Below are 13,949 nucleotides of genomic sequence, written 5' to 3' on the forward strand. Positions count from 1 at the left end.
ACTCCTTTTGGACATGTGGAACTGTGAACTGATTATGTGATGCATTCAATTGTAATCTGATGCATGTTCAAATGAAATAAAACCATTACCATTACCATTACTTATAACGTGGATCAGTTATGACATTGATCTAGGAAGTGCACGTGTGATGATAAATGTAAAAAATAGTGCTGGTAACTCATTTATTTCAGTAATTTAATTCCTGAATTAGGGTACGTACCACACCTCTCTGTTATGACGGCAGACGGAAGCATAGCTTACTATCCCTTAACAGTCACAAAGCGTCTCTTTGGTAAATTTAATCTGACCTGAACGCATCAGCAGCATTTCCCACCCAAAACCAACACCAAACGACCGTATGACTGAGAGCTCACTCCGTTCCCGCCATTGTTGAATCCACGCCATTTTTCTCAAGTCCCTTCCCACCTCCCTGCTATTAGCGCTGATATTAAGTTAGCATTACCGTAGGTGTTCAAGGCATGGACGAGGGCGGGTGTATGGTACACCATGGCCGCCCAAATGGCATTCACCGCATGGTCCGTCATCGACCCCGTGGCGACCTCAGTCCTCACTGCCTGTTTTCGGCAGCACTGCACAAGGATCCTCAACAGTTCCGTTCCGGTGTCTGTCGTCTCTTGGGAAGGGTTCCATCGGGCAAAGTTCTCCAGGAACCTCATTACGTCATCAGGTTTATATGTGTTGATCTAAGACGTACACAAAAACAGTGTAAGGGTCTGGTTTTGTAGCAAGAGTCCAAACGAGGTGGAAACATAACATACCTGAACTGATTGGTTCTGACCCGTGTCCCTTGACTCACACAAGCCATGTCGGAGAATGGGTTTCCACAGAGGTGAAGACTGAACATGGGACACTTTCCAAGGTGGAAGCTCTTTCACAGAGCGTACCTCTGCATACATTATAGTACAGACAGCAGACAATGACATTGCAATCACGTTACTGTAAAATATTACAGGATGGAGTATGAATATGAAACATAGAATTAAACAACATAATAATAAGGCATAATCTCACCATGAGGCGATTTGAGCGCCAGCGTTCTGGAGGCAAGACGCCCCATTAAGCGAGCCACGAGCAGCTGCAGGTCAGACATCCACGAAATGGTGATGTCGGGCAGACCCATAGCTGTCACGGTAAACTTGTAACCCCACTCGTTATTGCTGCTGTCAGAGTGGAACAAGAACTGGAGCTGGGGGCCCGTGTCAAACGTTACCTTCTAAAGAAAGCAGAGAAAAGCAAGGTGAAAGGTGAAAGGTTCTAAAGGTGTGAAATACGGAGGCATCCTGTGGCTGGATGGCTAATTCTTACCTTTGGCCATTTCTCGGTTCCAACCTTCATGTCGTAGCGAAACTTCCCGCCCCTGGAGTCAGTGAATTCCAGGTAGTCATACCTAGGAATTGGAAATGAGTAAAAAAACTACATGGGAACAGGAATTCAATACATTCATTCATTTTCTAACGCTTTTTCCTCACGAGGTTCGCGGGGGTGCTGGAGCCTATCCCAGCTGTCTTCCTAGCATGTTTTTGGAATGTGGGAAGAAACCGGAGTACCTGGAGAAAACCCACACATGCACGGGGGAGAACATGCAAACTCCACACAGAGATGGCCGAGGGTGGAATTGAACCCCTGTCTCCTAGCTGTGAGGCCTGCGCGCTAACCACTCGACCACCATGGCCGCCCGCATTCAATACACTTTCATTCATTCATTTTCTACCGCTTTTCCTCACACGAGGGTCGCGGGGGGTGCTGGAGCCTATCCCAGCTGTCTTCGGGCGAGAGAGGCGGGGTACACCCTGGACTGGTGGCCAGCCAATCACAGGGCACATATAGACAAACAACCATTCACACTCACATTCATACCTATGGACAATTTGGAGTCGCTAATTAACCTAGCATGTTTTTGGAATGTGGGAGGAAACCGGAGTACCCGGAGAAAACCCACGCATGCACGGGGAGAACATGCAAGCTCCACACAGAGATGGCCGAGGGTGGAATTGAACCCTGGTCTCCTAGCTGTGAGGTCGACCGAGTCGACAATTTGTATTTATTTAAGTTTAATTTAGTGTGTGAGGTACAATTATGGCAATTGAAGAGAGAAAGGGAGGGTTCAAAATAAAAGGTCACAATCAATTTTAGGGTGGAATTGAACCCTGGTCTCCTAGCTGTGAGGCCTGCGCGCTAACCACTCGACCACCGTGCCGTCCGTATTCAATACACTTCAACAATAAATTAAAAGTATTAAATACAGACTTTTGTGTGTAAAATCACAAAAATGATATTTATAGCTCATGGCTCCAGCCATGACGAGCTTGTTGTCGCAACGAAGCATCATTTCCGGAAATGACATCATCGGAGTAACACCTCTGACCTAAAGTAAACAAATGCTTCTCAAGGTATTATGCATAATACATAGTATTATTTGGGATGAAATATGAGGTGAAAGAAGAAACAAAAATAAACTAACAACAAAAACGTGCAAAAACTGTATATTTTTGAATAAAATATGGACCATAATTTCCAGAATCGCTACGTGTTTACAATGAAATTCAATGTCGTTTTTTGTGACCATTGCGACTAAAGTTTTCCAGGGGGGTTTGGTGACCCCCCCCCCCCGCTTGTTAGGACTACAGTTTGTGATGTACAGTACTCCCATGTAATCGGATTACTTCTGGAATATTCTAAGAATGGCGAGTGAACGACATAAAAATGTCAAATTGTCGTTCGGAGGCCATTCAATCTCACCTCTTCTCCGTCTCGCAGCGTTCATCGAACTCGACTTCAAAGCAGGTCGCACCGGGGCAGGCGAAGATGCTGGTCTCATGGCGGCTGTCTTCGTAGTTATGGGAGGACTCCATGGTCCAGGTCCTGAGCACCACAGGCTGCTGGGGCTGGTGCCAGCTCTCTTGGTCGTCCTAATGGTGGCATGTGAAGGAAATCATTTATGGATGTAGGAAAATCCCACTAAAGCTATTATCTTAAAAGGTACAGTCAAAACAAAGGGGTCTCAAACTCAATTTACTTGGGGGTCACTGGAGCTAGGGTCTGGGTGAGACTGGGCCGCATCAGGTTTTCAAAAAAAAACCCCCAAAAAACGCATTTATTAAAAACAAAAAAATAAAAAAAACTTTGGTTCCAATTTTCTACAAGAAAAGCTCTGATAAAACATTCCACTGTTCTCAAATATCTTTTTTATTTTTCTACACAAAATAAGATGAAAAATAAACAAATCAAAAATAAAGAAAATCAATCAATCAGTAATAAATAAATAAATATAATAATAAAACGGCATAAATAAAACTTAAATAAATACAAATTGTCGACTTTCTGCTGTACTCTCTCGACTGTATTTTCACCTACTCACAAATTATAATTAAAATAATAATTACTACTTCTACTACTAATTACTACAAATGCATTTTCATTCATTCATTCATTTTCTATCGCTTATCCTCACGAGGGTGGTGGGGGGTGCTGGAGCCTATCCCAGCTGTCTTCGGGCGAGAGGCGGGGTACACCCTGGACTGGTGGCCAGCCAATCACAGGGCACATATAGACAAACAACCATTCACACTCACATTGGACAATTCACCTATGGACAATTTGGAGTCGCCAGTTAACCTAGCATGTTTTTGGAATTTATCTTCTGATAATATGTAACTAATATTATATCATTATCATATATGAGACTTACCTTAGAAAAGATGTTTCCCGTGCTACTGGAAAGACTTTTGAGGAGTTCAATCAGAGACGAGAAGCTCCTGAGCAGCAGACAGTGAGGAATGTCCAAAGAGCAAAGTTCCAGGAGGAAAACGAGCTAGCGGAGTAAATGTTCATTCATTCATTTATCAACGTCGTCATCGACTCAAATACGCTTGTACAAGCGAGAGAATTACCAGCTGTCTGAAGACCGTGGCAAAGATGGAGTCGCCTAGTTTGTTGGTGATCTCGGTGCCGGTGTACTTCTCCAGCAGGGAACCGAGTATGCCTTTAATACTGGCCAAGAACAGGTTCACATCTGTGAAGGCAGCAGGATGAAAACAACATTGGAGATGTCACTGTTATTTTTTATTTGATCCTATTTTGTGCTGTACTGTCTATAAATGTGGCTGCAGCAAGAAAGTACTGCGGATTTCAGAAAGCACTCTACAAGAAGCAATGAAGACTGTAAAATTAAATAATAATAAATAAATACAAATCAAAAAATTGTTAACTATAATGATGGAAATGGTAATATTAATGATGATTATAATGATGGTAATAATGATAAAGATTCTTCAGCCTACTCCTTTTGGGCTTGTGATCAGATAGCTGAATACAAATGTAATAATAATAAATAATAAATAATAAATAATAAATAATAAATAATAAATAATAAATAATAAATAATAAATAATAAATAATAAATAATAAATATTAAATATTAAATAATAAATAATAAATAATAAATAATAAATAATAAATAATAAATAATAAATAATAAATAATAAATAATGCACTGTAATGTTTCATATATTTACCCAAATAAATAAAAATAAAAAAGAAGCAAAGGCAATATGTCTCACATTGTAATAGCATGTCTCTGGCCAGCTCCATGGTAGCAGCGGTGGAGGTGGTTCCTTTGAGTTGGAGGTAGCACCAAGAGAGGAGGCTACCTTGCAGAGCCCAGAACAAGGACAGCATCACTGTTCTACTGGATCCACCGCTCTCATCCACCATCATGACTTCACACTGGAGATTTAAAAAAAAAAAAAAAAAGGTAGAATGCAACAAATCGCCTTCTTTACAATACCATCCATCAATCCATCCAAATGTGGCCCCCGCCTTGGTATGAAAGTTTAATGTTAGTGCGGCCCGCGCAAGTTTGATATGGATGCTGTATGGTATCATGTACCCAGAAAAAATTATTACGTTTGATTCATGTTCATGTTAAAGGTTAAATAACTGTTAATAGTTATCCTCCCTATCCGTGTGGAAGTGGTAAGTTTTTGGCTATTTAAGTTGAAAGGAAATAACTTGAAGGCTACCGTTTAGGTGGCTAGCTCTCTAGTTTGCGAGTTAGCATGTGTCTCAAGACCCTGCAGTTGCGCAATATGTTGTAAATAAAAAGAGTATAAATGTGACTATAGTCGTGTTTTGTCATGTCTACAGGGCTCTAATAATGCTTTGTTCATTGTAATCTGGAGTTTTTATTATTCGCCGTTTTATTATTATTATTATATTTATTTATTTATTACTGATTGATTTTCTTTATTCTTGATTTGTTTATTTATTTTTCATCTTATTTTGTGTAGAAAAATAAAAAGTAAGATATTTGAGAACAGTGGAATGTTTTATCAGAGTTTTTCTTGTAGAAAATCGGAACCAAAGCAAAGTTTATTCATTTTTCTGTTTTTAATAAATGCATTTTTTTTTTTTTGGAAAACCCTGATGCGGCCCAGTCTCACCCAGACCCTAGCTCCAGTGGCCCCCAAGTAAATTGAGTTTGAGACCTCTGTCTTAGGGTGAGTCCAGCTACCCTACGGAGGAAACTCATTTCAGCCGCCTGTATCCGCCATCTCATTCTTTTGGTCATGACCCAAAGTTCATGACCATAGACGGTCATCACCACGACGGTCCGGTACAGCGACCGCATTGCTGCCGAGGCTGCACCGATCCGTATGTCGACCTCACGCTCTTTACAATACAAGATCGTATACTTGCAGGACCGTGACCTCACCACAACCGCAACACGTCATCATGTGCCGGTGACCTCACCTCTCGTGTTGCCACCTGCAGCAGCGTCTCCATTACTGCCAGACTTGGGTGGATGTCGAAGTCTGCGTTGGCGCCTTTAGGCGGCAGAAGTAGAAGGCCACTCGGATCCTGGTCACTAAATGTAGAAACATGTGTACGTCATATGTGAGAGTGCCATGTGTTGGCATCCCCGTGGCAGACATACCTGAAGTAATTACACAGCGACTCAAACGTCACTTTGACTGACGGCAGCTGATCTTCTGTGATATTTTTCTGCAAGAAAACGACATCCTGTACACAAAGGTCAATTTCATGAAGAAATATGTAAACATACCATCATGTTGAAGAGTCTGTCCCGCCTGATGTGCTTATCGGGGAAGAAGACGGCTGCTCCAATAAGAATGGCCGTCACGGCCTCCTTGCGTAAGGCTTTTTCCACTAATGTCTCCCCCTCAGGCTCATTCACGACTGAAACAAGTGTTGACATGTTACCGCTAATCTCCATTTTTTACCCCCCATAAATCTACTTATTGGTGTCCATGGATGATAGGTCTATGGTTCATACTGTGGCAGAGGTGAGAGTAAAGCTCCTGAACGGCTCTGACAGAATCACTGACAGGCTCGGATGCGGACGCTCCGTCTGCCGCCGGGTCAACCGATGCTCCGCTGGCCTCTGCGGGCCGAGACGGCAAAGGGCTGGGCAGCATGGGGAAACAGTTCTGCAGTAACTGGAGCAGATGGATTCGACTCCTCGACACCTCTTCTCCCTCACTGATGGAAAGCCAAACGCACATTTGCAGTAAGACCCCCCCCATACTGTAGCAATGCACATACAATAAAACTAAAAAAGATCAACAATACTCACATCACCATCAGTTTACTGTAGAAGCTCCAGAAGAGGTCCAGGTTAAGCCCAGTGAAGTCCAGAAGATACTTTAACTTTAAGTGAGAGGTATCCTGTCGGGAAAGAGTCAAAAAATCGAAATGGCACAAACCTTTGGCCCCGAGATTTGTAGGGGGCCCCCCGTTGTTTTTAAAGTACATTTTACTGTTTTTGTCTTAGTTCAAGTGCTTAAAACCACATCAAAATGCATCATCTTTTATGACAATTTCTCATGCATTGGACTACAGCGATTGATGAGTTATTAGGAGTTATTCCAGTGGAGCGGAATATAATATAATATAATATAATATAATATAATATAATATAATATAATATAATATAATATAATATAATATAATATAATATAATATAATATAATATAATATAATATAATATAATATAATATACAATATAATATCATATAATATCATATAATATCATATAATATCATATAATTACCAAATCCTGTGTAAGCTGCTGAATGAAGAACAAGGTTTTGTTCAGAAGACAAAGGCCGGTGACTGCATCGTGTTTGCTGCGCTCTCTCTCAGAGCCGAGGTCGTCAAGGTCTCCCAGCTTCTCGGTTTCAACGCAGGAGTAGCCGCTGAAGCTGAGAGACTGCACCCCGAGGCGCTCAGCGGTGTCCTGCCTGGTGCACAGGAACTTTACCATCAGAAACTGAAACCAGAACAGAGACACAAGTCCAAGAGTGAAAACCATGCCGTGCTGGGGTTGTCAAAAGACGAGGTGATTGGGTCTACAGAACATCCATCCATTTTCCTCCGCTTATCCGGGTCCGGGTAGCGGGGGCAGCAGTCTTAGTAGGGAAGTCCAGACTTCCCAGTCACCGGCCACCTAATCCAGCTCCACCGGGAGGACACCAAGGTGTTCCCAGGCCAGCTGTGAGACATAATGCGTGTCCTAGGTCTGCCCTAGGGCCCTTTCCCGGCTGGGCATGCCCGGAACACCTCACCAGGGAGGCGTCCGGGAGGCATCCGGACTAGATGCCCGAGCCACCTCAACTGACTCCTCTCGATGTGAAAGAGCGTCTACAGAACATTGTCTTTTAAAGCAAAATAAAACAAAATAGGACTGGACAAAGTCTTTTTTTTATTTAGCTAAGTCACAAAACAATGCAGATGTGTTTTGAAATGTTTATTCTCCCGTGAATTGATGCTAAGCGATATTATTGACAGCATTTTTTTAGACCAAATAAACCACTGGTCTTTAAAACATATGCAGCATTTCTTGAAACGCTAGTATTTCAACTATTGGATGCAGTATTGTCTGAAATGAACGTGTGATAGATAAAACCCTATTTCCACTAAGTCAGGGGTCTCAAACACTTGGCCCAAATGTGGCCCGCAGGACACTAGTTTGAGGCCCCCGCCTTGATATGAAAGTTTAATGTTAGTGCGGCCCGCGCAAGTTTGATACGGATGCTGTATGGTATCATGTACCCAGAAAAAATTATTACATTTGATTCATGTTCATGTTAAAGGTTAAATAACTGTTAATAGTTATCCTCCCTATCCGTGTGGAAGTGGTAAGTTTTTGGCTATTTAAGTTGAAAGGAAATAACTTGAAGGCTACCGTTTAGGTGGCTAGCTCTCTAGTTTGCGAGTTAGCATGTGTCTCAAGACCCTGCAGTTGCGCAATATGTTGTAAATAAAAAAAGATTATAAATGTGACTATAGTCGTGTTTTGTCATGCGAAGAAAACAAGGCAATGAGTTGTGCGAGTTGACGTAGAATGTACCTTTGCGACACGACACTGCTGCAGCTTGATCTCCACATCATTCCAGTCCTCCTCCACCTCAAACCAACCAATGGGATCATCCTCGGACACTGCTGGAATCCTCACGCTGTAGGTCAAGTGACAGGATGGTGTGTCAGCTTTCACTCGGGGGGTATCCACAGTCCAGACATAAACACTAACTCCTTTTACACAGCATATGTAGGTGGTCCTCTGGTGTCGTGCCGGTTCCGTTCCCAGACTTTTGGTCTGGCTCGGTCTGCTCTTATACCGTAAATGCCGTAAATGTTGTATAAGGCGCACTAAATTTAGAAGCCAATCATGAGCTGCAATTGGAAATTACAGGAGTCTGACTCACGGTGTCATCTTACAAACAACATTAAATTCATCACACAGCAACCTAGCAGCAAATGAATGGATGGTGAGGCAATGCTGCTTCTGTCCACCAGAGGGTGCCAGAGGAACAGGAAACTCAGACCCTAGAGCAGTGTTTTTCAACCTTTTTTGAGCCACGGCACGTTTTTTTTACGACATTTAAAATTTTGCGGCACACTAATAACCAACATTATTTGCTTCTTTCAGCTTTTTCCTGATTACGGAATCGCCACAGCAGATCCTTTTGATCCGCATACTAATTTATCAGCTACATGTTGCCACACGGACGAATATTACATTGCTCTGCCAGTCTTTACACCAGTGACAATTACATAATATTTGCAGAAAATTATTAATATATGTTAATTTAAAAAGTGCCCTAAAAAAAATCACTGCCCTAGAGGGAGGTTGATGTCATTGCAGAGCTCCAATTAACGCATTGCAGAGACGCAAAGCATTCAGTAAAGCTTTTGAATATTAAGTTATTGTGTGATGAATTTAGTGTTCGTAGCAAAGTGATCCATTGAGTCATACAGTTGTTATACTGTTATAATATATAATGACATCCTGTGATTTTTCAGTGGGTTGACAAGCTAGCAGTGAGTCCACTGGTAGCTCGTGATTGGCTGATTGTCCTCAAAGACACGCCACCGCGAACGTCACACAGTATTGAAACAATTAGCATTAGTTCTGAAGCAAAGCTTACTTGTCTTGTACAAAGTCTTTGTAGTCCCGGTAGTCCCACGCGTCATACTTGCTGAACCTCTTGAAGTGTTTTTCTGCGTCAAACGGTTCTTCGTCCTTGTAGGCAAACACCAAGCCACATTTTGCTCCAATGGCCCCTTTTCGCACCTTAACCAAAAACAGAGACGAGTATATGCAGATATTTCCCGTTCTGTGAGTGCTACCAAATCCACAGCAACAGGAGCTTTAGGATACTCACATTGATCTTCATTTGAGTGACCTGAAAATTGGTGTGGTCCTCGGTGGACAGGATCACGCTGGCTTTCTTCTTGCCACTTTCGGTGAGAAAACCTTCAGAAGAACAATTGTGTGGTTGGAACTTCAGGGTTTGGTTATGATGATGCAAAATATATTTTCTAGGGCTGTCAAAAAAATAGCGCTTTAAGGGCAGTAACTAATTTATTTCATTACTTAAGGTAATATTTGTAACAATATTAATGCATGCTTTATTCTGACCTGAACACAATAGCAGTGCAATTTCAACACCGTATATGTATCACAAACTCACAAACATGCCACTAGTCCTCCTCGGAACAACACTTCCTCATTGTCACTGGACGACAGCGAGGTGCATTCAGGGGCAATCGGAACAACAACACACAACAAAGTCTTTATTGTGCGTGTATGTGTGGGTTAAATAAATAGAAATACAAAAAGGGAAACAGCGAGTGGATTTTCTTATCACTCACTAGCATAACTCATAACACGAACTCGTGTTCGACTTAAAAAACTAGATGGTGTATTTGTATTATTAAAAAAAAACAAAAAAATAAAAAAACAAAAAAAAAAAACTTAAACTGAATTATGGAAAGCAGGAAGTGAACAAATGTAACAGTTACTCATTGTAAAAGTACCAGATGGATGGGTAGGATTTAATAAGCTTTGCTTCTTCTTTATCTTTTTTGTTCATAAAATACAGTAAAATGGGCATAGAGTTGCAAATGGGAATTAATTGTGATTAAGATGACAATCGCGATTAATTTGATTACAATTTTGACTAAATCATTCACACCGCTTATCCTCACGAGGGTCGCGAGCCTATCCCAGCAGGAGCCTATCCCAGCTATCTTTGGGCGAGAGGCGGGGTACACCCTGGACTGGTGGCCAGCCAATCACAGGGCACATATAGACAAACAACCATTCACACTCACATTCATACCTATGGACAATTTGTCGCTAATTAACCTAGCATGTTTTTGGAATGTGGGAGGAAACCGGAGTACCCGAAGAAAACCCACGCATGCACGGGAAGAACAATAGATGGCCGAGGGTGGGATTGAACTCAGGTCTCCTGCGTGCTCGACCACCACTCGACCACCGTGCACCCCCTGACTAAATCATTTGACAGTACATTTATTTCCCAACATGACTCACCATCTCCGGTGGAGGATTCTGTAAACATGTTCTCTGGTCCTGATTTCTCCTCTTTACTCTTCACGTCGCAGGCCTGTAAGTGCAGCTGCAGGGGCTTCCCTGTGATGACATATATCATTCAGATGGTTATTAAAACATATATAATATGTATAAATATATCCACATTTGAAGTTTCCCACATGTGTATTGTATGACTTGATCAGTGACAGATCTAAATTTGTTCCAAAGCAGCCATCAAGACACGTTACCGTTTCGATAGAGAAGCTGCAGCCTGACGGAGGCCATTGAAACGATGAGAGAGGAGGCCTTGTATTCCGTCTGTAAGTGATCGCTGATGCAGGAAAGGGCTTGGAGCACTTTGGCTACGCTGCCTCTGGCCAGAGCGAAGGCGAGGAGGGTCAGCTCAGCATCAGGACTCACGCAGCAGCTTCCCGGGTAAAAAGACACAAACATCTGCAGTCAATCATATACTTTATATATTTTTTTAGATTAAAAATCAGATTGTCTCAGGTCAGATTTTCGGAACACAAAGCATTATTCCCTTTAAGGCAGGGGTCCCCAACCGCCGGGCCGGGGACCGGTACCGATCCGTGGCGCATTTGTTACCGGGCCGCACAAAAATAATAAATACCGTATTTACCAGACTATAAGTCACAATTTTTTTCCAGGGTTGGCTGTTCCTGTGACTTATACTCCAGAGCGACTTATAAATGAAAAAAGTGTTTATGTTCCATAAAAAATAAATTACCCGCAAAAAATGCCACTTATACTCCAGTGCGACTTATGTATGTTTTTTTCTACCTAATTATGCATTTTTGGCCTTGTGTGACTTATACTCCAGAAAATATGGTATATATACCATATTTTTTGGACTATAAGTGGCACTTTTTTTCCTAGGTTGGCTGTTCCTGCGACTTATACTCCAGAGCGACTTATAAATCTGGACACCTTTTGTGTTCATGTTTATTTTTTGTGTAGCTGAATAAGCATTGTGTTAGCATATCTTACACCTATTCAGCCTGTTCTCTATTCTTTTATTCATGTTAGAACTTGCCTTCCAAGAGGACGTAATGTCTGTTTTGGTCAAGTAGTTTGGAAAATAAATTACCCGCAAAAAATGCCACTTATACTCCAGTGCGACTTATGTATGTTTTTTTTCTACCTAATTGTGCATTTTTGGCATTGTGCGACTTATACTCCAGAAAAAATATGGTATATATACCATATTTTCTGGACTATAAGTGGCACTTTTTTCATAGGTTGGCTGTTCCTGCGACTTATACTCCAGAGCGACTTATGTATGTTTTTTTTCTACCTAATTATGCTTTTTTGGCCTTGTGCGACTTATACTCTGGAGCAACTTATAGTCCAGAAAATATGGTAATCGACTGAAAAAAGAATTGTTACTGTCTAAATACCGTATTTTCCGGACTATAAGTCACACTTTTTTTCCCTAGGTTGGCTGTTCCTGCAACTTATACTCCAGAGCAACTTATAAATGAAAAAAGTGTTTGTGTTACATAAACACTGGACACCTTTTCTGTTATGTTTTTGTGTAGCTGAATAACCATTGTGTTAGCATATCTTACACCTATTCAGCCTGTTCTTTTATTCTTTTATTCATGTTAGAACTTGCCTTATAGTCCAGAAAATATGGTAATTTATTAACGTCTCCCATCACACCTAGATGGGACCATCTCGTCTCAACAAAACAAGCTCAGGCCTCCCACTGATTCAGTGGGTGGGTTATATTTTCCTTGCACTTAACATTTGCTTGTGTTATTTTATATTGGCTGTATTTTTCTGCCACAAATTGCCGGTCCGTGAAAAAAAGACCCAAATCCCACCGGTCGGTGGTGTAAAAAAGGTTGGGGACCCCTAATTTAAGGCATGTAAAATACAAAAAAAGTATTGGCAAGCTAATCACTCCAAGGAACTGTAGGCACATTGCGACAATGAACCAGGTGAAAGTGGTGAAATGAGGCGACACCGTGCTCAAACTGTCGCTCAAACTCAACATACCATGCAAAACAAAATTCTGGTATCGCGACAACCCTGGACGATACCAGCTCTCGTTGAGTGCGTCAATGCACTTACTCTGCTATCCTCAAGAGAAATGCGTCCACCTCCTCCAGGATGTTCAAGGAGAAGAACTTGGGGAAGTCGGTGGATGACGGCGTGAGGGACAATGGTGGCATGTGTTGTAACGCTTTCCTGGGAAACACAATCAATCAGACGGCTGCATTCAACATCCAAGTTGATCGCATTCCTAAGTAGTGAACAGAAGCTAACAGCGTAGCTACTGAAGTGTAGACAAGGAAGTACACCCAGCCGCATATTCTAACTTCCTCCATGAGAAACCACAGTGTCTTACTGAGTGCTCTGAAGTACAGTCTGAGCCAGAGCAGGGTTGGTCTCCATCGAGGCGGTGACCAAGGAGGTGAGGAGAGACAAGTACCAGATGGCCGAAGCATCCGAGACGGACACCTCTTTATTCTTGGTGATCTGATAACCCAGTGTCTTCAAACCATGGATCCGTGTATCGCAGCCATCGCTCAGGCACCGCTTGATGTTGATTTGGATGTCTGGGATTTGAGGAAGACACAAAGACGTCGGCATACTGATGGAGATGCCCGGATCAATTATAAGAATAATAGAATAATACTGTGTGGCCACCATGCACCTAAACAACATAAAAATGATTGCAACCGAATGGCAGGAAGTGGTGACTCACAGGGGTGCGTGACGTTGGCGTTCTCCAAGAGGGCAACGTAACCCGTCACGTTGCTGGGGATGCGGATATCTCTGATCTTGTGCAGGGAATGACGATTTTTGCCCACCATGACCGAGACCAGCTGAGGCATGTAGCTGTGGTCATTGGCCGCCACAGCGATGGCCAGACGCCTCAAAACCAAGTCTGGTTTCAGTTTCAATCTGGGAAGGCAAAAGGAGACAAGGTTCAGGGTTGAAACTGGTTGACTTCACATGGTAATGGTAATGGTAATGGTTTGACGTCATTTGAACATGCATCAGATTACAATTGAATGCATCACGTAATTAGATCAGT

General features: G+C 42.1%; 1 protein-coding gene across 2 annotated transcripts in view; it reads right to left on the reverse strand.

Annotated features, from left to right (window-relative positions):
- zzef1 (zinc finger, ZZ-type with EF hand domain 1) overlaps positions 1-13,949 on the reverse strand; it is a 45,390-nt gene that overhangs the window by 28,246 nt on the left and 3,195 nt on the right. For both annotated transcript variants that reach the window (XM_078787803.1, XM_058087168.2), the window contains exons 5-26: positions 13,617-13,816; positions 13,257-13,467; positions 12,980-13,096; positions 11,131-11,309; positions 10,883-10,981; positions 9,708-9,799; positions 9,471-9,616; positions 8,393-8,498; positions 7,094-7,312; positions 6,617-6,708; positions 6,317-6,522; positions 6,086-6,219; positions 5,957-6,024; positions 5,773-5,887; positions 4,581-4,746; positions 3,912-4,033; positions 3,710-3,832; positions 2,761-2,930; positions 1,327-1,408; positions 1,033-1,234; positions 780-907; positions 464-704 (exon numbers count right to left, since the gene is read on the reverse strand). In XM_078787803.1, coding sequence (XP_078643929.1) covers positions 464-704; positions 780-907; positions 1,033-1,234; positions 1,327-1,408; positions 2,761-2,930; positions 3,710-3,832; positions 3,912-4,033; positions 4,581-4,746; positions 5,773-5,887; positions 5,957-6,024; positions 6,086-6,219; positions 6,317-6,522; positions 6,617-6,708; positions 7,094-7,312; positions 8,393-8,498; positions 9,471-9,616; positions 9,708-9,799; positions 10,883-10,981; positions 11,131-11,309; positions 12,980-13,096; positions 13,257-13,467; positions 13,617-13,816 — 3,218 coding nt within the window. The remainder of the gene's footprint in view (positions 1-463; positions 705-779; positions 908-1,032; positions 1,235-1,326; positions 1,409-2,760; positions 2,931-3,709; positions 3,833-3,911; positions 4,034-4,580; positions 4,747-5,772; positions 5,888-5,956; positions 6,025-6,085; positions 6,220-6,316; positions 6,523-6,616; positions 6,709-7,093; positions 7,313-8,392; positions 8,499-9,470; positions 9,617-9,707; positions 9,800-10,882; positions 10,982-11,130; positions 11,310-12,979; positions 13,097-13,256; positions 13,468-13,616; positions 13,817-13,949) is intronic.

The sequence above is a fragment of the Doryrhamphus excisus genome, linkage group LG21, assembly GCF_037039965.1.
Source record: "Doryrhamphus excisus strain RoL-2023G ecotype Guam linkage group LG21, RoL_Dexc_Guam_v1.1, whole genome shotgun sequence".
Classification (NCBI taxonomy): Eukaryota; Metazoa; Chordata; class Actinopteri; order Syngnathiformes; family Syngnathidae; genus Doryrhamphus; species Doryrhamphus excisus.